Below are 24,582 nucleotides of genomic sequence, written 5' to 3' on the forward strand. Positions count from 1 at the left end.
TGTTTGTTTGTTTGTTTTTAGGTTTCTCTAATTGCTTTAATTCAGGTTATCTACATAGGTTTCTACATAGGGATTCTCTTTTATTATTATTATACTTTAAGTTTTAGGATACATGTGCACAACGTGCAAGTTTGTTACATATGTATACATGTGCCATGTTGGTGTGCTGCACCCATTAACTCGTCATTTAGCATTAGGTATATCTCCTAATTCTATCCCTTCCCCCTCCTCCCACCCCACAACAGTCCCTGGTGTGTGATGTTCCCCTTCCTGTGTCCATGTGTTCTCATTGTTCAATTCCCACCTATGAGTGAGAACATGTGGTGTTTGGTTTTTTGTCCTTGTGATAGTTTGCTGAGAATGATGGTTTCCAGCTTCATCAATGTCCCTACAAAGGACATGAACTCATCATTTTTTATGATTGCATAGTATTCCATGGTGTATATGTGCCACATTTTCTTAATCCAGTCTGTCATTGTTGGACATCTGGGTTGCTTCCAAGTCTTTGCTATTGTGAATAGTACCGCAATAAACATACGTGTGCATGTGTCTTTATAGCAGCATGATTTCTAATCCTTTGGGTATATACCCAGTAATGGGATGGCTGGGTCAAATGGTATTTCTAGTTCTAGATCTCTGAGGAATCGCCACACTGACTTCCACAATGGTTGAACTAGTTTACAGTCCCACCAACAGTGTAAAAGTGTTCCTATTTCTCCACATCCTCTCCAGCACCTGTTGTTTCCTGACTTTTTAATGATGGCCATTCTAACTGGTATGAGATGATGTCTCATTGTGGTTTTGATTTGCATTTCTCTGATGGCCAGTGATGATCAGCATTTTTTCATGTGTTTTTTGGCTGCATAAATGTCTTCTTTTGAGAAGTGTCTGTTCATATCCTTTGCCCACTTTTGGATGGGGTTGTTTGTTTTTTTCTTGTAAATTTGTTTGAGTTCATTGTAGATTCTGGATATTAGCCCTTTGCCAGATGAGTAGGTTGCAAAAATTTTCTCCCATTCTGTAGGTTGCCTGTTCACTCTGATGGTGGTTTTTTTTTGCTATGCAGAAGCTCTTTAGTTTAATTAGATCCCATTTGTCAGTTTTGGCTTCTGTTGCCATTGCTTTTGGTGTTTTAGACATGAAGTCCTCCCTCATTGCCAAGTCAATCCTAAGCCAAAAGAACAAAGCTGGAGGCATCATGCTACCTGACTTCAAACTATACTACAAGGCTACAGTAACCAAAACAGCATGGTACTGGTACCAAAACAGAGATATAGACCAATGGAATAGAACAGAGACCTCAGAAATAATGCCGCATATCTACAACTATCTGATCTTTGACAAACCTGACAAAAACAAGCAATGGGGAAAGGATTCCCTATTTAGTAAATGGTGCTGGGAAAACTGGCTAGCCATATGTAGAAAGCTGAAACTGGATCCCTTCCTTACACCTTATACAAAAATTAATTCAAGGTGGATTAAAGACTTACATGTTAGACCTAAAACCATAAACACCCTAGAAGAAAACCTAGACAATACCATTCAGGATATGTTATATTTTTATTTTAGTTCAGTTCAAAATATGTTCTAATTTGTCTTGTGACTTTCTCTTTGGCCCATGGATATTTAGAAATGTGTTTTTTTAATTTCCAAATTTTGGAAATATTCTTCTTTTCTTTCTGTTACTGATTCCTAGTTTAATTCCTTCATGGTCAAAGAGTATACTTTGTATAATTTCAGTTTTCAACATGTGTTATTTTATGGCCCAGTATATGATCTGTCTTGATGAATACCCCATAAGCACATGAAAAGATGTGTATTCTGGTGTTTTGGGTTGTGTGTTCTATAAACGCCTATTAAATCCAGTTGGTTGATGGTGGTGTTCTGTTACAACCTTGCCTTTGCTTCTTTTCTGTCTCCTCATTCTACTTACTATTGAGAGGGAACAGTTAAAATCTTCAACGATAATTGTGAATTTTCCCATTTCTCCTTTCATTTTTGTCAGCTTTGCTCCATGAATTTTAAGCTCATTTTTGATGCATATATGTTTAGGAATATTATGTATTCTTATGTACATTGCATCATATGTCCATCATTATGTAATGTCCCTCTTTATCGTTGGGAATTTCTTTATGCTGAATTGATGTTAATACAGTCACTCCAGCTTTCTTTTGCTTAGGTTTTCATGATATGTTGTTTTTCACTCTTTCGCTTTAAATGTGTCCATATCATTATATTTGAAGTGAGTTTCTTGCACTTCTACACCTGCATCTGAGTCCAGGGTCAGGTATTGATAGGAGAGAGAGGAAAAAGAGCTATGATTGTTGGCTGCTTTAGAATTACGGCTTCACTAATAGATAACTTGGCTTCTCAATCTTCACTTTTCCAAAATTTTTACTTGAATATATTCATAAAGCTGAAGTGAAGGAGGAAATACAGAGGTAGCATTTGAGGATAGAAAATACAAAACTAATTCCAGACACTAGGTCAGTGGTCCTCAAACATCAGAGTTTGAACATAAGAATTCTATTATAAATCCAGATTCCTAGGCTACATCTATAGAGATTATGCTTTGGTAGTTCTAGTCTGGGGTCTAAGAAACTGTATCATCATGTCCCAGGTAGCTCTGATACAGAGAATCTAAGGACAGCACTATGACATTTTTTTTCTTACCTAATGATTGTGGTAGGACACCTAATATTACACTGCTAACTTAGAACTCGTCACTCAGGAACAAGGCAGGACTAAGTTCATTCACACAGACAAGTGGATAAGGTTGGGAAATTTTCATTGTGTTTCAATTGTGCTTCAACTTAGATTTTGTCCCTTTTTTGGTAGGCCAATTTTAGAACACCTTTATTAACTGGACTTTTCTATTTAGATAAAGTGGCTCTGAAAAGACTTAGTGTGATTGATAACATATAAAAAGAAAGATTGGAGATATTTGTGTAATTTACTCAGTTTGTCAGTTATTTCTCCTCTTTTAAGATATCTACTTTCTCCAGTCTTCTAAGCTGCTTTTTTCTTTTTATTTACTATTTATCGAGAATCCAGAGTAGAGGAATTGCTAGTTTTTACAGCCTTTGCTTTCCATCAAGCCTTGCGTGACCAACATATACGTCTTGCATCTTCAGCAACTCTGTTTCACCAATATCCCTTCAACTTTCATGTGGGGTTATAAAGATAGGTTATTTTCTTAGCCCAAGTGCCTTATTCCACGATGTAATAGATAGTATGAGAATTATCTTCTGTTACCAGTAGCTTTATCTTTTTAGACCACTTGAATTATATTTTATGTAGATCCTGAAATAGTAATGGAAATTAATCATCATCTTCAGTTCTGAGCATGCTAAATCGACCATAACTTTTTTTAAACAATCAAGCCACCCATAGTTTGCCAAAGATGATGACTGGACAATGATGACCTTTAAATAATTGTACATTTTATTTCTCCATATTAAATGAGTTCCTCAGATTTGGAAATGAAGCTATCATTAAGAACATATGTAGTATAATGGAATTCAGAACAGGATACTTCAATGTTGTTATTCTTATCACTGTTTTATTAATGGAAAATGGTGCTAAAATGTTTTAGATGTATATGACCTTTCTGACCACAAGGTGTTTATTTAGTATTTTACTAAAAAGTAATTTACTAAATAATACTGTAGTGTCCTAGAAGAGTTTCTACATTTCTGAAAGGAGAGTAATTTTCTTCTTTCCCTCTGAAAAACTATCTGATATCACTACAATGAAGTGATTCCTTTGGGGTTAAGAAATAAAATAATATACTAATTTCATCCTAGTTTACTTTTCTAATACCACTGATTTAGAGATGATTCTGTGCTTTGGGAAAGGTATATTGTATGCATAAATGAACTTGGGTCTCTCACCTAAGAGAAAATAGAGAAATTTACAATGCCCAGTAGCATGAGGACTAGATCTGCCATGATAATGCTGTTGAATTTGGGCATATAAATAGCTGAAATTTGCAAGAAAAACAAAACAAAGTGCAGACGCTTGCATGATTTGGGAAGTAAAAGATAAAAATAATAGGAGATTGGAGAAGAATTCTTGTAAAAAAGAGGTAAGTAATTTTCTAAGGACAGCACTTGTTATCATAGGCATTTCCAGGGAATATCTGGGGTACCACTGCTAGGGACTATGTTATATAACAGATGTCGTTTGCTTTTCTAATTGGTATTTGACCTAGTAATATTCTTTTTGATTCATATGTATTATCTATTTCCTCCTGTGGCCAGTAGCAAACAGGAGAAGCCATTATGCAATGCAATGAATATTTATCTAACGGAATAAATAAAGATGAATGTATTTGTTACTAAATAAATTCAATTGCTCTAATAAAGATACTTAAAATAATAGCAGGTAAAACAATAGAAAATTATTTTTCTCTCCTCTAAAAATCGGAGTGGGAACTGTGAGGTTGGTATGGTAGTTTCACTTTCATCAGGGATCAGAGTATTTTGTCTTAGGGCTCTACCATCTTTGACACATGGTTTCTACCTCATGCTCCTACCAGACAATCTGCATTTCAGCCAGCACAAAGGAGGAAATGTAGAAAGGAAGGCCATATCACATCTCTGCTAACATCTGTTTACTCACATTCCGATAGCTATAACTTGATCAAATGGCAATGCTTAGTTGCAGGGAAGACTGAGAGAAATGTAGTCTCTATCTAGATGGCCATATTACTTACAGAAGTAAGGAGACGATGGATGTTGTTTGGACTACTGAAAGTTGCTGCCACAATAAGTACACTCAGATTTCTTACCTCAGTGAGCTTAAATACTCTGTAAATGTGAAGAAAACTGTTCATTGTAATACAAGCAATAAGTATGAAATAAGAATTGTAGGAAATGCTTATATTTAAGGAAAGCTTAAATATGATAAAAATATTTATAATTTCAGCAGCAGACAGGACATCCAGGAATAGAAGCCCAACTAGGTATTGAAACTATGGGTGTAGATAAAGGAGGAAATTTCTTAGTAAAAGTGGCATCAGAATATCTGAAAAATAGAACTTTTTCAAAGTACACCCACTTTTATCCACCCAAAGTCTTTGAGAGGCCTTCCTTACACCAGGTGTATACTATTTGTTGAGGATCATGAAGCAGAGAAAGAAAGATGGAGACTAACCTAAATCCTTCACAAGTCTTAAAGCCTCTCAAGAAAGGATAAGTCTCTTCATCAGATATATCTACCTCTCTTACTGAATAGAGTCTTTGATATTGTTTCTGCTTCTTGCCTCTTTCAGGGTGCTTTTCAGGAAACAATGATCATTTTTTGGCAATTAATCAGAAGAAGAGTGGGAAGCCGGTATTCATTTATCAGCATTCACAAGACATTGAAAAGAGCCTGGATATAGCCCCACAAAAAATCTACAGACATAGCTACCATTCCTCTTCCGAAGCTCAAGTAAGCAAACGCCACCAGATTGTCAATTCAGCATTTCCTAGACCTGCATATGACCCCTCTCTCAATCTGCTGGCCATGGATGGTCAAGATCTTGAAGTGGAAAACCTCCCAATCCCAGCAGCAAATGTAATTGTGGTGGTAAGTAGTATGTTAAACTGATGCTGAGGCTGATGTTGATGCTTTCCTGTCATTGATGCTTGAAAAAAGAAAAACACTGATTGTGAATAGTTATCAATGAATCCCAGTGGGTATGTACCACAGCACTTATTCTGTGGTACTTCTAATTTGTTACTTGACTATTGTCTGTTTTCTTCCTCTTATGAAATCAGAAAACTTGCCTGTATCCTCTGCTCATAGCAGAATGCATGGTACATGGTAGATGCTTAATAAATATTTGAATAAAAGATTACTTTAGGAAGACCTTATAATTATAGTTGATTATATCTTATACTGAGCCTCCTGCCTTCTATGAGAATCTGTTTTAAGCAGATAGGCCTTAGTCTCAGCCTTTGTAAATAAATAATACTTACTGAAGATCCTCTGGCTACTTAACTCAAATTACAATAAATGAGACAACTGAAAGGGAGAGGTGTGGTAGAGGGAGAGTAGTTTGCTGTCACTGGAGCAAATAAAATTAGTTGGGAGTAATTGATAACATTTCTGATGTTACTGAATAAGCACCATTCTTTATTAATAAAAGTGATATAATGATCCCATTGCTTATGTTCTTAAAGTTCCCTTGCTTGTATAACCCAGGTCAGAGGTTTCCAAATTGTGGAGGTTATCATAGTTTAAATACATACTGAGGTTGACACCCTATTTGGACTATAGTCACTCTCTGGTTTAACATCATTATAGAAGGATCCACATTGAAACTACAGATCAGTAGTTAAATGGTTGTTATTGCATCTCTGCTCCAAAATACAATCAAATGAGTTGATTTGTGAGGCCAGGATAATTCAATGAAACCATGTTTGCATTTTGGCAACTTCTCTATGCACCAAATGTAATTTAATAAGCTTCTTTTTTTCTTTATTTTTTTAACCTACTACATACAGTATACTTTACTTAGTATTGAGAATCAAAGTTCCATTCGTCAATGTTTTCAACTAGCGTACACTGAGTATTTATTATGATCTAGTTTTCCCTTGGGATATCTAGAAATAGAGACGAATGAAATACAGTCTCTTGTTTTGCTTGGAAAATGTCCGGAGGGAAATATCAATAATTCAATAAAAATCATAAGCTAAGAACACAAGATGAACTCTTGTTAAGAGAAAATATGTGGGTCACTTGGCATCCTGAAATACTTGAACAAGTTTTCTGCATTTACATGAGTAGCAGATGTTCTGAAGGTGAAAGTCATGTACTCTGTCTATTCAGTGAAGATAAATGATGTTAATGATGTCTCTGTATCTGGAGATGCTCCTGTTAATGCTAGGGCTCATGGGAGATATTTCCTTAGTGACCATCATATACCTATAGTCATCAACTCTTAAAGTCACTGTGAATTATAGTTCAAGAGGCTTGTTCTATCTTATAATGTCATGTACTGTCTAGTTAATTTAATATTATGGACAATGAGGAATTCTGGCAGGTCATTTCACTTTCAGCTTATTTGTGGTTTGGAGATTCATGAAGAAGCTGTGCTTTTTCTTTTGGGTGATGATTACATAGAGGCAATAGGCAATTTTGCTGCATTAGCTTTCCCTAGCCTCTTTTGATCTAGCCTCTAACCATGCTGTGGCTTTGGTAGCTGGCAACGCCAATTGCCAGTCCTAATGTTTCCTGTAATCCACTTATATTACTTACGCACATCATAATTTAGCAGCAAAACCGGGGAGGCAGGGTAATTTTTTAAATAAATCAATAATGTTTAGCTTCCTCAAAAAGCAAAGGGGTGATGCAATTAAATATCAGCTGATTTGAAGATCCATACAGAAAATGGATGTATGGATGGGGCATACAGGAAGCAAGGGATATATTCTAGGGCAGCATAATGACTTTAATGGAATAATTGACATGTGTTTGTGCTTATCATGTGTACATGTGTATAAAACATATATATCAATGCAGACCTTCTTGTTTGAGAGATATTGCAGTGGTACTAAGAATTATTTTGAGACTTAATTTATACTCAAATAGACCGTGTTCATGACTATCAGTATCTTGAACTAGAGAAATTATAGGCATTTTTTTTTCCAGCCAGGGTGAAAAGCTACACTCAACCTCTAAAATTTATATGTAACTTCTAAGACTTCCTAGCTCGGAAGGAAGGATCAAGCATTTTTCCTCCAATACTTTTTTCTTTCTTGTTTCAACTATCATTGACAATGAGTTTTAGAATGCTACCTTTAAAAAGGACATGAAAGTTGTGTCTCTCCTCCCTTCCTGATTCCCAATTGCCACCACAAAGCATTTCCTAAGAGCATTTGTCAGTAAATGAATTTTTTTCCTCTTTTTTCTTTTTATTAGTAATCAGGAAAATTTATAGTTTATTTGTTACAAGGAGAGTACAGCACAATTAGAATATTTATCCCAAATGATGCCAACTATGTTCCGGAACTCAAGAAGCTGTTATTAGGATTTCTGTGCAAGTTCAATGTAGAGAAGATATGAATGCCTCAAGGTCAGTGCTATGGTAAGAGGAAAAGAATACTGCTTTAGGTAAAAGTGTGCTGTAAAATCCGTAGCTCTTGTTACTGGATCCTCAGGATATTTGTCAAGACACAAGGCCACAACACCAGGAAGGAGGGAACCCAGAGGTGCAAGTGAAAATGGTGGAATGGTAGCAACTACAGGCCATTTCTGTTCAGCATAGGCTGCTGAGTGAAGAATGTTCTAGCCTGGACAGAATCTGAGCAAACTGGAGACTAGTAAGGCTTGGGAATATAAGGGGTGGTTTTGACATCAGTGAAAGGGCATGGAAATGGGAAGATTATGATTTACTCTGTGAGATGGACTCGTGGGTAAGAAAAATAAAGGAAAGGAGAAGATGGAGGAGAAGAAAGAGGCAGAGGAGCAGCAGGAGAAGGAAAGGAGGCAAGGAAAGAAGGGAAAAAGAAGGGAGGGGGGAAGGGAGGAGAGGATACAGTGGCAGTTTTTAGGGAAGCAGGAAGCATTCTGTGAGCACATAGGAAGATAGTGGTGAGTTTCTAGGGGCTTGCAATCCTCTCCTTGAGATCCTAGAATCCTAAAATTTCTTGTCTTGCTCACCACTCACCCAGTTCAGCACATAGACATTCTATTGTTTCTGTGACACAGAACATTCTTTGCAAATACTTTTATCAGGTATTTGACTTAGAAAGCTATTAAAGCCAAAAACATGTGATATCTATGGGTTTTAATTACATTCTAAACTCTGGTTTATGGCATACCTCAGCTTTGTTCTGCTGTTGACTACCTTTTGGATTCATCTTATACGTAAAGTGATAATCTCTAGACATTATGTGAAGGGCTTTGAAAGTCCAGCTTTCTCATTGCTTTGCCACAGTAAAGAAATTTTGTAGCATTTACTGTGTGATGTGGATAAATAACTGTTGGATACTTTTTCAATGGACAAATTGGTTTAATTATAATTTTATATTTGTGTAGTGGATTACCCAAAGGATGGGCTTAGTCTATGTACATATCAACAGAATTCAGCCATGTCATGGAAGATGTATTGGTGAGGAGTATGTTGTTGCAAGTGATGACAAATCCAACCCAAACTGGAGAAAATTTATTGGTTCAAATACCAACACTTTTGTAGTACATTTAGCTTTAGATATGGTTCAATCAACATTTAACATTTCTCCTGACATAGGAGAAAGTTAAGATCCCTGGGATATGTCTTAAAATTCAGACTGTTTGCCATTGAGCACTATGCCTTAGTACAACCTATTGGATTCGTTATATTTTGACCCCGAAAAGTCTCAAATTTGTGAAAAACTACAGTAGCCTGTATACTTCTTGACAGTGATTACTTACACAGTAGGGACAATAGGTCTGTGTTGAGCTGTGGAGAAGCAGATGTCTAGGCTTATTGAGCTAAGTGACTTGCTCATGGTGGGCAAACTCAAAGAAAGCATGGTTCAAACATAGGCTTTGGGAAATTTTTTGAATTAATATGTGTTAAGGGCATATGGGACCAAAATAGTAAATATAATACCAAGTCCAAAATACTAAGTTGGTGAAACGCACAAGCCTACTAGCATGTGAGGTGTGACTCAGATGTGCTTCAGTACAGTCCCAGAACACCTGTCCCAAGTTCCTAGATGGGATGCATATAAAGCCCTAAGAGAATAAATCTGAATTTAAAAGTTGCAACACAAGGAGGCTGGTTAAATAACAACTACTGAAAGTACATTCAAGCAAATTTACAGATGGAAAAGGAGAAATCATAGAGCAATCTGAGTCCATATGAGAAATTAAAGAACGATAAGGGAGGCATCACAAGTGAGTGGGAAAAGATTATTGACCACGTGAGATTGGCACAATTGAATAGATTTTTTGCAAAAGATATCATGATAGTGATAAGTAAATTATTTTTTGCTAAGCATAAAACATTGATAGTATGCTAAGAACTATGCAAGTATTAACTCATATAATTGTTACAGCAAGCCTATGGCAACAACAAAACTATTATCTCTGATTCTTTGCTTTTCTTTCTCTCACAAATTATTGGAACATGCTGCTAACTAGTCACTGTATCCACTCTTTCCCATTTTTGTTATGGTGATCTGCAGAAAGTTTGAATCAGATCATATCACACCACACACACACACAGACACACACACACACATACACACATTCATGACTGCCTTCTCATTGCCATTGAACTAAAATTCAAACATTTTCCCATGGCCTACATCCTACATCACCTGGGATCCAAGATTCCCAGAACTCTTGCCTAAGGATTCTGATTCCATAGTTCTAGGATGGATCCCAGGAATCAATGCATTAAGGAAGCATTCTGGAGGATACTTGGGTTTTCAGAGGTTTGGGAAGCATAGCACACAAACTGGCCTATCCCTGTGTCTCTGAGTCCATCTCCCACCACTCCACCTCTCCTTGACTCCTTGCAAACTGCTCTGGCCTTCTCTCTTCCTCAGGACAGTGAGCCTATTCCTGCCTGAATCAGGAATTTTACCCCTGCTGTTCTACCTGGAATAACACACTTCCTGCAAATCTTGTGTCTAGCATATAATGAAGTCTCATTAATTATTTTTAAATTAATAAATAAATGTCAAATAACAGAATGCAGTTGTTTTGGACACTGAGATGATGAAAGATTTCTTACTGCATTTTTTTACCTCAACCTGCAGTAAATTTCCTACTTTTTTCTTCACCTTATTACTTAATTTATTTTTTTTAGATGGAGTCTCGCTCTGTTGCCCAGGCCGCAGTGCAGTGGCACGATCTTGGCTGACTGCAACCTTAGCCTCCTGGGTTCAAGCGATTCTCCTGCTTCAGCCTCTCAAGTAGCTGGGACTACAGGCACGCACCACCACGCCCAGCTAAATGTTTTGTATTTTTAGTAGAGACGGGGTTTCACCATGTTGGCCCAGCTGGTCTCAAACTCCTGACCGCAAGTGATCTACCTGCCTCGGCCTCCCAAAGTGCTGGGATTACAGGCATGAGCCACTGCGCCTGGCCCCTACTTAAATTTTTAACAGCTTGGATAGTTTTCAGGAACAAATTTCAAAAGTAGAAATGTAAAACCAAAAAGAAAATCAACATTGGGAACATATGCCGTCACTGAAAGAAGGAGGGCGCTGCCTTACACCTAGCCAGAGTGACACTGTTTAAAACTACAGCTTCCAAAGACATTTATATCCACCTGCCTGCATTATTTTCCTTCGTAGTACTTATGAAGCGCTTCTAGCTAATATCTTTTATGTCTCTTTCTTCCTGAGTTACAATGTATGTTCCGCAAGGTAGAGATCTTTCTATTTTGTTCCTGCTGTATTTCCAGTGACCACAATGATATAGGGGCTCATAACTATTTATTTGATGAAAGAATGAGTTGATGCCAAAAGAAACACAATTCAAAAGCTTGTAATTAAATAAATCCTACATCTCATTATGAAGAAAATATGATTGAATATGCAATTTTAACACTTAATTACCTATTATATGATCTCATTTTACATTTTCTCTCCCCACCTAGAGTGGAAATTCCATTAAAAATATACTTGTTTTGTATCTATAACCTTTCAATAGCAAATGCAAAATAGCTAGTCAATGAATATTGATGATTGCTTAATCTATTCCCAGGATTCAAAATCATGTGAGTTGACTTAAAGGATCCACAATTGCCATTTCACAGATACTAATAAAAAATAAAATACAGCTTTCAGTTAGATTTTATTTTTAAGAAAGTCTAGAAAAAGAAATTCAATGATCTACTCCAGAAGTTTGGTTGAGCTTTTGTTCTTCTCTTAACCTAATGTTAATGCTTCCTATTCTCTTAACCTAATGTTAATGCTTCCTATTAAATTATAAGATCTTCTTATATAATCACCTTCTTATATAATCGCCAGACTTGCATTGCAGAAAGCTTCATGCTTAGATTTCCCCAGCTATTACTGTATCCTTGCAAAATAGTCTTGAAGTAGAAATTCCGTTCTTGAGCTTGGCATCCTGACAGTCATAACTGTCACCATCTGTTGCTTTTCACCATTTCTAGCTATTAAAGCAGCAAGGATGATGCTGGAATGCACTCTGGAAAAGCTAGAGGCTAAGCCTCAGCAATGTCTGTGTGAGGTTACAACCCTAGAACAGTCAGTGCATCTGCTTGTTTGGGATCATATACATTCAATATTAGGATGACTCAAGTCTTAAGAGAGCTGGTTTAATTGATTGTCATTACTAAAGATAGGCCTTGCTCTCCGGGTGCAATGAATGAGCAGGGAATAACTTAGTAATATTTTTGTTCTGATTCCAAAAATTATGCATTTTCATACAGTTGTAGAATATTTAGAAAGTTTAGATAAGGAAAAGGGGAAATAAAAACCATCCATAACCAGCCGGACGTGGTGGCTCATGCATGTAATCCCAACACTTTGGGAGGCCGAGGCTGGCGGATCACATGGTCAGGAGATCGAGACCATCCTGGCTAACACAGTGAAACCCCATCTCTACTAAAAACACAAAAAATTAGCCGTGCATGGTGGTGGGAGCCTGTAGTCCCAGCTACTTGGGAGGCTGAGGCAGGAGAATGGTGTGAACCCAGGAGGCGGAGCTTGCAGTGAGCTGAGATTGTGCCACTGCACTCCAGCCTGGCCGACAGAGCAAGACTCCGTCTCAAAAAAATAAAAATAAAAATCCTTAACTGTTAAATAACCAAGGTAATCTTGCTCTGTATATATATTCTTTTCTATGTACAGGTATGCATGTATTTTTTACAAAAGTATGAAATCTGCATGCATGTGCTTTATAATTTTTTAGTTTATATGTTTACATTATGGATGGCTTTCCAAGTCATTAAGTATCTTTGTACAGCATCACTTTTAACAGCTGCTAAAAATTTCATTGTACAGTAGCTTTCACAGTTTTATATATTGACTTATATTTCCAATACAGTCATTGATTTAACACCACTCATTCTGAGAAGGAGAAATAAAAGATGACTATATCAAATACAGTATTTTCTAAGCAACTGCCCAATTAATATTACTGAGAGAATTTGGTGAGCTTATCTCAGGGAAAGCTATTTTCTTTATAAATTCTTCATATAATTGTAATATAGGATCTAATTATGTACGTTTCATAGATCTTAGACCTTAAATCTTAAGTAAGGTGAAATATTTAAAATAGCCAAAGGAGTAAACAGAACAAAAAGAGAGAATGAGAGAATGTTCTGATTAGAAGATACAAAACATTCTATTTCAGAACTTATCTTTGAGGAAGGACGGTGCTGTTCCTCTTTACGTTGGAGTCTGAAAAACCTTTTTTTTTTTTTTTTTTTTTTTTTTTTGAGACAGAGTCTTGTTCTGTTGCCCAGGCTGGAGTGCAGTGGCGCGATCTCGGCTCACTGCACGCTCCGCCTCTCGGGTTCACGCCATTCCCTGGCCTCAGCCTCCGGAGTAGCTGGGACTACAGGCACCCGCCACTACGCCCGGGTAATTTTTTTTTTGTATTTTTTAGTAGAGACGCGATTTCACTGTGTTAGCCAGGATGGTCTCGATCTCCTGACCTCGTGATCTGCCTGCCTCGGCCTCCCAAAGTGCTGGGATTACAGGTGTGAGCCACTGCGCCTGGCGAAAAACCTTTTTTTAATCCAAAATTTCCACAATAATGTCAAAAAATGGGATCTGCAGATAAACAAAAATAGTATCTTTTCTCTGGAGCAAATACTTGGAGCTTTCAGTTCTCTCTAAAATTGCCTTTGGTTTTCCAGTTAAGAACTGTTCTCCCGTGTGTCTTTTGTTAATGACTTTGTCCCCTTTTCTTTCTTTCCTTCTTTGTCTATTTATCTGTAATCATAAGTACCTGTAAATCATGCTTACTATCTTGTTACTATTCAATAGTTCAGTTAAAAATCTCACTGCTAATGGATGATTATACTGGGCTTTCAGGGCATTTGGCCCTGCTCCTGAGTGATGGGATTGGCACCACTTAGCAAAATGCTTAGGTTTCTCACTGTGATCCCTATGACTCAGGTGGTAGAAACAACGTGTTTCTTTCTCTTGCTTTAGGAAAAATACAAAAGCTAAAAGTCCCTAGAAGGTTCTCTCCCTGGGCAAAGTTAAGAAGCTTAACTCCCGGTGCTAGTCTACAATTGGAATGTGAGTCTGGAGTTCAGACAGGTCACAGCCAAAGCTTTAGACCTGGGAGATATCCACAGACCCACGTATGGCAGTTAACACTGTTTGAGTAGGTGAGAGAATGCAGACAGAGGGAAATAATAGAATAGAACAAGCTATCACTGTTGCAGAAGTGGAAAGAGGACCAACACAGAGAAGGAACAGATGGAAATGTAGGAGCTTCATTGTATAAATTCTTCTAGCAATCTTGACCACTCAAAAGATTTCAGCCAAATATTAGATTTTCATGACAAAGTCTGCTTCCTAACTAATCCTTTCATTTTTTTTCTGGGACGGTATAAGACCCCAGATCTGGCTGTGACATTATTAAGACATGTGAAATGAAACTCAGTATTTTAATAAAGTAACACGGTTTCTACTGATATTTTAAAAAAGCTCAAAAAGTGAAAAGCACGGGGCTTTTCATTTAACTTAGTATATATAGTCCTTGGCACAGAGCAGTTCTTAAATACTTGAACCAAAAAGAAAGAAATCATCTGCAGGTTAAAGGAGAGAACTGGGGGGGAATGTGGAGAAATTATCAAAATAAGCCAAGGTGCTAGCTTAAGCTGTGTGAAGACATTGTTAAGATATTATCCACACTCAGGTAATCATTCGGCCTACCAGAGAAGTGGTAAGACTGGGGAAAACATTGGAAGTAATTCAAAAATAGCTATAGCATAATAGAGTGGCTCAAATCCTTGCTGTTTCCCCTCTAATTTTTATGTGACTTAAGTCTATGTTTCATTATCTTTTTTATTGTTTTTTTGAGATGGAGTTTTGTTCTTGTCACCCAGGCTGGAGTGCAATGGTGCAATCTCAGCTCACTGCAACCTCCACCTTCTGGGTTCAAGCAATTCTCCTGCCTCAGCCTCCCCAGTAGCTGGGTTTACAGGTACCCGCCACCAGGTTCAGCTAATTTTTGTATTTTTAGTAGAAACAGGGTTTCACTATTTTGGCCAGGCTGGTCTTGAACTCCTGCCACCAGCCTTGGCCTCCCAAAGTGCTGGGATTACAGGCGTGAGCCACTTTGCCCAGCCTTCATTATCTTTTAAATGGGAGGGTTAAGATTACCAACTTCATAGAGGTGTATAGGTTAAATGATAAAACACATTGAATACTCTTACATGTCACCTAGTGCATAGTGAACACTCAGTAAATAGTAACTATGGGAAGAGAAATGTTATTGCTATTTTCTAGGCAAAGTACAGATCAAAGTAACTCGTTAATATAACTGGGACTCAAACCAGTAACGGAATAGGTGAGGATCTGGAGCTTACAAACACTTGAGGGTATGAAGCCTCTTTGAGTCAGTGTTGGCAACAAGTAATATAAGTCTAAACATTAGAAAATGCCTATCAAGGAAGACCAGCAATAGGTTTCAGATGAAGATTTTGGCAAATTAAAAAAAAAATGGGTCTTATTCAATCATCATATTCCCAGTCACTATGGGAGAATAAAGTTTTTATAAATAAATGTAAACACAGAGGTAAACTCTTGGGTCATGCTGGACTGGCCTCCATGTCTCTTATTTCTTGTTCCTCACTTTTCTGCAAAGTGTTTAATATGATAAGGGTGGGTCTCCTGGTGATGTTTTAGTCTAGAGTGTTCTTGGTGTTCTATATCCTCTGGGAACCCAGGGGGTGGGTAGCAGTCACGGTAGTGACTTAGGATACAGATTCTGACCATCACTCCTCCTATTTATCATAGCTAGTGATGGGGTGCAAAGAATCTTGGAATCAGCAATAACAAGTAAAGGAACAGTTACAAATGGAAATACCTCCAGGGCTAAGCCAGTGTAAATATTTAATGACAAAGCTTCTAGATTTGGAGATCTCTTCACTTTCTCTTGCACAGGATTAGATTTCAATTTGCTTCTTGGAGTTTGGAAAGAAAGATGTTGATGTAGGGGATTCAGTGGTCCAGCCACAGGATGACAGAATAAAAACCTTTAACCAGGTTGAAGAAGATTGGTAATAGAGTTATCGGTATGAAACTAAACAAGAAATCCAACAGCATAACGCAAAGGCTGTGTCACAATAAACACCCAATACTTTAGAAGAGAAAACAAATATAGGAAATGTTCAACTCTCCACCCTTTAATTAAAAAGAAAATATCCTTTCCTTATGCTTATTGGAAGAGAACTATTTCAAATACATTTGTTTCTTCTCACTGTTGAATCTATTCATTGTGTCGGAATGACTTCAGAAATACAAATACGAGTGTTGTCACCATAGCTATTTATCATTGTCCTTTCATAAAGAAGATTGGTCAGAATCTTCTACTGAAGACATTTTCTAAATTTTGTTTTTGAAGGATGAACATATAATCCAGCCAATATTCATATCTCAAGTTGTTTCTTTCCTTACTAGGTGACATATTTGGACCCTTTGAGTCTAGCAAAGTCAAGAGAACATTACCAACTTTAGATATCTTTCCATTTGGCCTACATTTTCATATGGTTTAGGCTTTTGACTGAAACAATAAGTTAGCAGCAAATAACTTCCAATAAAAAGGCCCATTTTTGAGGGGTTAGGCCAAATGTTCACAAGCAATTTCTACAATTGTGGGAAGAGGTAGGGGTGTGTGTGTGTGTGTGTGTGTGTGTGTGTGTGTGTGTGTGTGTGATGTTTGCCCTCCTCTCTGAAAATGATAGCCAGGTGATGCAAATTCCAAGACAGCCTGAAGGACTTAGAGAATACTGAGAATAATATGTGTTAGGATGACCAGGGTGAGGAGGAATCTGTCTTACTGCTAAGTTTCCTCTAATTATTTCGTGCTCCTATTGCTGACCTAGTGAAGCTGCGTTATTTAAGAATTTGTTTATTTTTCCTGCCTGAGAACATGGCAACTAGAATTACGGTTTTTAACCTGAACAAGTACATGTTATTTCTTTGTGCCTTGAGCCATCAAGTTCATTTCTGTTTCTTTTTTTGAAGCTGGTCTATTTTTAAATAGGAAATTGTAGGCAGCGTATAGCAAAATCTACTTGAAGGGGCTGCTAGGCAAATTCTTTGGATATAGGCTTTAAAAAAAGCAGTCATTGTGTGTGGGAAAATGAATTTAAAAATTTTTTTCATGTATTACAAGTGATGATGTCATCTATATGTTAAGTATAACTTTTAAAATAAAAAATCAAATTGACAAAATCAAGCTGGATTATTAAAAATAGCCAAGTTAAAGGAAACAATACATCTGGTGAGGAGCATAAATAAGTCATGGAGATTTGAGAATCTGTAAGTAATATCTGTAAGGAACTAGAAATAAGGACAATGGGCTTCTCAGATGTGTAAAGATTTCGAATGGACACTGAATTCTTGATCCTTGAAACATTCATTCATTCAAAAAAATTACTGAATTTCTACTGAACTCTAAGCAGTACAATAGACTCTAGGGATACAACAGGGAACAAGATAAACAAGATCATTGCAGCTGTGTAGTTTATATTCTAATCGAAGAAAGACAAAACAAGTAAACAAATGAACATGATAATTTTGGATAGTGCTAAGTGCAATGAAGAAAACAACAAAGCCATGTGGCAGGGAGAAAATAGTGGGGACTACCTTAAACTGGATATTGAAGGATTCTACTAGATATTCAGAGATACTCTGAGAGTAAATCAAGGTATAATTAGAAGCTGTGTGGTAGGAGAATAACCTTGGAGTCAGTAGAACTGTGTTAGGATCCCAAATTAGGCATTTACTAATTAATTGTGTTTCTTTCAATGACTAAGTTAGCATCTTGTATTTCAGTTTCCTTATTTATAACAAAAGTGATACTCATAATACCCACCCTATGGAATTGTGGGAATTGAATGAGATAAGGTATTGAAAGCACTTAGCATCGCTCTTGACACATACTAAGATCCTTATAAAAATTGACTGTTATTATTAACATTATATGGAACAATGAAAAATGTATCTTTCTGGCCTCTGTACCAAGAATATTTGTATTTCTCCTAAGCCATTGGTTGGCTGGTGATTATATCTTTTAAATGCTGAGGATCATGATTGTTTTATTTCCTTTGACTGCTAAAAAGCTGAGGGCCAAAATTGTGGTTTACGTCTAACAACTACAGAGACCTTTACTGAATGCCTTATTTATTTTGTGAACTAACCTCATTCTTGGCTGGATGTTTTCTTTTCTTCACTCATTTTTCCTCTAATTTAATTTTTTTATTTCCTTTTTATTCAATTATATTTTGTATTATGCGTGTTTTTGCAAGCTGCCACAAATCTTTTCTGTAACATATTCTGTCTAAACAAATAGTCACTACACCAAAATAGCAATCAGTGTGGACAAGTTGAGTCTGAATACTACACAGCAAGAACTCCCCTTACAGGGAGAAATTGTTTATCCATTGAGCATGAAAAAAAAGAAACTATATTTAAGATAGAATTGCAGTATACATAATGATCTGTTTGGCTCATTGCTCAGCAGGCCCCAACATCAGTTCAATCTTAATGTTGGGGACCAGTTCTCCTTCCTAACGTGAGCAGCTTGAGGCAGTGGTAACAGAATGGTTTTGGAAGTAGACATGATGGGTTCATGTGCCTGTTTCACTACAGACTGCCTTTGAGATTGTGGGAAAAATCAATGTACATTTCTGAGTCTTTGTTTCTTCTTCTTCTTCTTTTTATTTTTTTACAATAGAATCTGTACACTTTTATTCAAATTGTTTATCAACATTAAAAATAAACAAGGAGGGAGGTAACTACAAAAGGATACCTTGCTTTACAATATAATTTGCCATCAGTTGGTTTTACATATTTTTTTTAATTATACTTTAAGTTCTAGGGTACATGTGCACAACGTGCAGGTTTGTTACATAGGTATACATGTGCCATGTTGGTGTGCTGCACCTGTTAACTCGTCATTTACATTGGGTATATCTCCTAATGCTATCCCTCCCCCTCCCCCCACCCCACCAAAGTCCCCGGAGTGTGATGTTCCCCTTCCTGTGTCCAAGTGTTCCCATTGTTCAATTCCCACCTATGAGTGAGAACATGTGGTGTTTGGTTTTTGTTCTTTCGATAGTTTGCTGAGAATGATGGTTTCCAGTTTCATCCATGTCCCTACAAAGACATGAACTCATCATTTTTTATGGCTGCATAGTATTCCATGGTGTATATGTGCCACATTTTCTTAATCCAGTCTATCATTGTTGGACATTTGGGTTGGTTCCAAGTCTTTGCTATTGTGAATAGTGCCGCAATAAACATACGTGTGCATGTGTCTTTATAGCAGCATGATTTATAGTCCTTTGGGTATATACCCAGTAATGGGATGGCTGGGTCAAATGGTATTTCTAGTTCTAGATCCCTGAGGAATCGCCACACTGACTTCCACAATGGTTGAACTAGTTTACAGTCCCACCAACAGTGTAAAAGTGTTCCTATTTCTCCACATCCTCTCCAGCACCTGTTGTTTCCTGACTTTTTAATGATGGCCATTCTAACTGGTGTGAGATGGTAACTCATTGTGATTTTTGATTTGCATTTCTCTGGCCAGTGATGATGAGCATTTTTTCATGTGTTTTTTGGCTGCATAAATGTCTTCTTTTGATAAGTGTCTGTTCATATCCTTTGCCCATTTTTTGATGGGGTTGTTTTTTTCTTGTAGATTTGTTTGAGTTCATTGTAGATTCTGGATATTAGCCCTTTGTCAGACGAGTAGGTTGCAAAAATTTTCTCCCATTCTGTAGGTTGCCTGTTCACTCTGATGGTGGTTTCTTTTGCTGTGTAGAAGCTCTTTAATTAGATCCCATTTGTCAATTTTGGCTTTTGTTGCCATTGCTTTTGGTGTTTTAGACATGAAGTCCTTGCCCATGGCTATGTCCTGAATGGTATTGCCTAGGTTTTCTTCTAGGGGTTTTTATGGTTTTAGGTCTAATATGTTAGTCTTTAATCCATCCTGAATTAATTTTTGTATAAGGTGTAAGGAAGGGATCCAGTTTCAGCTTTCTACATATGGCTAGCCAGTTTTCCCAGCACCATTTATTAAATAGGGAATCCTTCCTCCATTTCTTGTTTTTGTCAGGTTTGTGAAAGATCAGATGGTTGTAGATGTGTGGTATTATTTCTGAGGGCTCTATTCTGTTCCATTGATCTATATCTCTGTTTTGGTACCAGTACCATGCTGTTTTGGTTACTGTAGCCTTGTAGTATAGTTTGAAGTCAGGTAGCATGATGCCTCCAGCTTTGTTCTTGTGGCTTAGGATTGACTTGGCAATGTGGGCTCTTTTTTGGTTCCATATGAACTTTAAAGTAGTTTTTTCCAGTTCTGTGAAGAAAGTCATTGGTAGCTTGATGGGGATGGCATTGAATTTGTAAATTACCTTGGGCAGTATGGCCATTTTCACAATATTGATTCTTCCAACCCATGAGCATGGAATGTTCTTCCATTTGTTTGTATCCTCTTTTATTTTGTTGAGCAGTGGTTTGTAGTTCTCCTTGAAGAGGTCCTTCACATCCCTTGTATGTTGGATTCCTAGGTATTTTATTCTCTTTGAAGCAATTGTGAATGGGCATTTTAATGGTAATTGTAATACCTGACCTGGATACCTCATTTGATTCTTTCTGGCATCAGTGAATGTGTTCTGTAAAGCACATTGAACTGTGATTATGTCAGTTATCATGGTTGTGGTATTGGTAGTGGGGATGATCATGATGATAATTCACAGGGTTTTCATTCTCTTGCTGATCTACTCTGATTTTGGAGTAAATCTTAGAACTGTAATGGGCTTCTTGCCTTGGACAAATTTAGGAGGTACCCTTCACACTTCAGTTTAAGTAAATGGCATTCCCTCGAGCTGTGCATCACACAGCCTACACAGCCACATGTGCTGGCCTGACCGAAGCCCTACTTACATTCCATTTCTAGTTACCTCATCTTCCCTGCCTGAGTGTCTGCTTTGTTTAGCCAACTGGCACTTCAGTTCCTCTGAGACTGGAAACCTGTCTTCTTACTAGTTTTGACTTTGAACTTTGGATCTCACAGCCAGCCCACTTCTACCTGCTGGTAGCTTTTCATGTCACCATGGTCCACCTTCTTGTGAGACACCCAACTGCTACTCTTATCTGCTGAGAGCCCAAACATCTTTTCCATCAGCCAGAATGTGCTACCTAACACTTGCCATATGTTCACCTCTTATCACCTACTTCTAGATCCGACTCATTCATTTCCCCCAAATTTTTTTGAATTAAATAATGTAGCGATTTGCCTTTGAGTTCTTAACATTAGCTGTATTATCAGCAACTTCTGTTAGAAAGAAGACTTTTTAAAAAAAGATGTTATTGATCCAAATGCAAAATAACTCCCAATTTACTAGGGAAGATCAAGTAATAAAGATGCCATACACTTAAACACACACTCTAGGTGATTGAAGCTTACACTTGCAATCATGTAGGGATGTAAATCTTTTTAATTTATATTTCCTTTAAATACATACATGAATTTGTATTGTTCTGAAAATTGGGTCTAACTTACTCTGCAAGTGGCTTTTCTTAATAATATGGCTGGATATAACTCAGTCTTTAGATATAAAGTTAAATTATTTCTTCTAAATAGCTGCATAATTTTCACATTTGTATATAACCGACTTTATGAAACTATTCTCCTGAGTCCATGTACATCTATTTCATTTAGAGTGTTCATTCTTTGTGTATGTGTTTTGTGTTTGCCACACAAAATTGCTACAATAATCATCTTTTATAGAAATCTTTGGAGAAAGAGGAACATGTCTGTGTATAAATAATACATATTTATGCATGTATTATGTATACATAAATATGTTTACCCATTTACATATATATGTCAATTGGATAGATTTTCAAAAGAAAGATTATTTAGCCCAAGAGTGTTTTGTGGATAGCCCAGAGAAATATGAGATGGCTTGTTTGGGACAGGAAGCTAATCAGAGGCAAAAAGAACCTTGAACTGGATCATCTGAATTCATTTTTTTCTCATAAAAATCAGGATATTAATATCAGTTCTGTTTCCCTCACAAGGATTTTAGTAATGATCAAATAAATTAAAACATTTTGAAATATTTATATTATGCACAAATTCCAGATATCATAAAATTGTTTTAAAGTTCATTGTTATATTTCTTCTAGTAGGAACATCAGATATCACTGGATGGATTACAACAGCCATCATTTACTGAGTTATTGTCTATGAATAGGCTCTCTAACAAAGTCATCTCATTTAAGATTGTCATTGTTGCACATTTACCCTTGCCCTGAAAAGGTAAAATGGTTGACTTGGCGGGGTATTTTTTTTTTTTTGAGACAGAGTCACACTCTGTCACCAAGACTGGAGTTCAGTGGAGCGATCTCGGTTCACTGCAAGCTCCGCCTCCTGGGTTCACGCCATTCTCCTGCCTCAGCCTCCCATGTAGCTGGGACTACAGCCCGCCACCACACCCAGCTAATTTTTTGTATTTTTAGTAGAGACGGGGTTTCATCGTGTTAGCCAGGATAGTCTTGATCTCCTGACCTCATGATCCGCCGGCCTCGGCCTCCCAAAGTGCTGGGATTACAGGTGTGAGCCACCGCGTCCAGCTGACCTGGATTCTATAAACAGGCAGGAGGATGTTTCCGCTGTCTTTCCTTTGAAAAACATTTAAGATGGGCAATATATTGCATGCAAGGCCTCAAACTCAGACCATTTCCAGTGTCCACATGCTCAATAACCCTGGTTCCTAAAGCCTACTTCATGGGCCATTATGTGATCTCCTACAGAAATACGAGTAATTTTACAAGCATGAAATAAAAGTTACATCTAAATGTAAGTTCTATTTACATTTTCAGATGACCTTTTAAAGAATGAACTTTTAAAAAACTAAATGTGGCTACAATCAAATCTGTTTGTATTTATGAAAATCACGTCTATTTTATAAGAAAAATATAGCGAAGAGCTAAGAAATAAGATTACTAGATTTATTTCTGTTTGCTGTTCAGACAGACATTTGTTTTTCCAAGAACAGACTCAAGAGAGCCACTCTGAAGGCCAGTGTTGTTACATCTCCAAACTCTTCTAGCTGTCTTCACTCATCATTATTATAATCTTCATGGGAATGAGGCCAAGGTGTGACCTGAGGTGATAAGAGTTTCCCTGCTCAAAAATATATACTCAAGCATTTTGTCACAGCCTAAAATTTCACTATCAGAGAACAATTTAATAGGAACATTTAATTTCTAGGATATCGGAGATGATTAAAGTCTTTAATTTTACTTTTAACTGACAAATAATAACCATATGTTTTTATGGAGTATCATGTGATGGTATATCTCTGTATACATTGTAAAACTTGATGTTTACCATACTCAGGTAGTGAGACAGTCCCCATATAATTTTTCTAAATATTGCCAACAAAATATTCATTTGTACAGCATGCTTTATTGATACTGAAATTAGAATGTATATTGCTATACCAGGGAAACTGTAGATTCCTACCCTTGTCCTAAGGGAATGAATGAGCCTTCAGATACATAATTTTGCCCATGGAGAGAAAGAATGATCTAGGTTTGGAATAGTCTCTAAGCAGAGCAAAGTCAGGCCAGGTGCGAGGGGAGATGTGAGCAGTCAAAGTGCAAAGTGCAGGGCATGCACACCTAAGATGTGGGAGTGGGACCGAGGGTGATTTGTGGAATGAGCAGCTCTGAAGACAAACTTCTGGTAATCCTATGTATCCCTCAGGCTGAGTTTGCTGCTATTGAAGTTTTTGGCAAAGTACCCATTTGCCAGAGGGGCTACACATCACAGCCTATAAGCTAAAGTTAGCCCATAGAGAGTCTATTAGTCTGTGATATTTGAATGGAATTGAAGGGGAGCACCCTCAAAAAGAGCCTACAACCCAATTTGCCACAAGCCTTAACACTGGTAGGTCCCTATCCTTTACTCATTGGGCTTCCTTCCTGGCTCCTGAAATCATTTGTTTGTGTTGCTGGTTTTGGATTTCAAAATTCACTGAACCTTTATTTCCCAAGCGTTGGTTATATTTTTAGTCTACTCTAAAATGTGTTTGTGTTTGTGCCTATTGCCTGTTTTATTCAAAACCAAGCCTATGAATTCATGTTGCTTTACATATTCTCTGCTCATGTTGCTTTACATATTGCACAGTATTAATTAATGCAATAGTACTGTGGAAATCTTGGTGAAAATGTTACCGTGCATCTTTGCAGAGCCCGAAGACTGCTGAATGCCACAAGCACACAGTCTGAAGCTGCTACAGTTGAACTCTTCTTTAACAAGCATCAGCAACACAGTGTACATATTGGACATGATAGTTGTCAGGATGACTTAGGATGGTGAACTTTTTGAGAAGCCTCTCATTCTTCTGACATTCCAGTG

At 37.2% G+C, this 24,582-nt stretch overlaps 1 protein-coding gene across 2 annotated transcripts in view; it reads left to right on the plus strand.

Annotated features, from left to right (window-relative positions):
• PTPRR (protein tyrosine phosphatase receptor type R) overlaps positions 1-24,582 on the plus strand; it is a 274,788-nt gene that overhangs the window by 22,223 nt on the left and 227,983 nt on the right. Inside the window, exon 2 of one of the 2 annotated variants that reach the window (XM_003259539.3) lies at positions 5,276-5,574. In XM_003259539.3, the coding sequence (XP_003259587.1) occupies positions 5,276-5,574 (299 nt within the window). Of the gene's footprint in view, positions 1-5,275; positions 5,575-24,582 lie in introns of those variants that run through there. The other variant, XM_030819989.1, reaches the window with a different exon arrangement.

The sequence above is a fragment of the Nomascus leucogenys genome, chromosome 10 (assembly GCF_006542625.1).
Source record: "Nomascus leucogenys isolate Asia chromosome 10, Asia_NLE_v1, whole genome shotgun sequence".
NCBI classification, from domain to species: Eukaryota; Metazoa; Chordata; class Mammalia; order Primates; family Hylobatidae; genus Nomascus; species Nomascus leucogenys.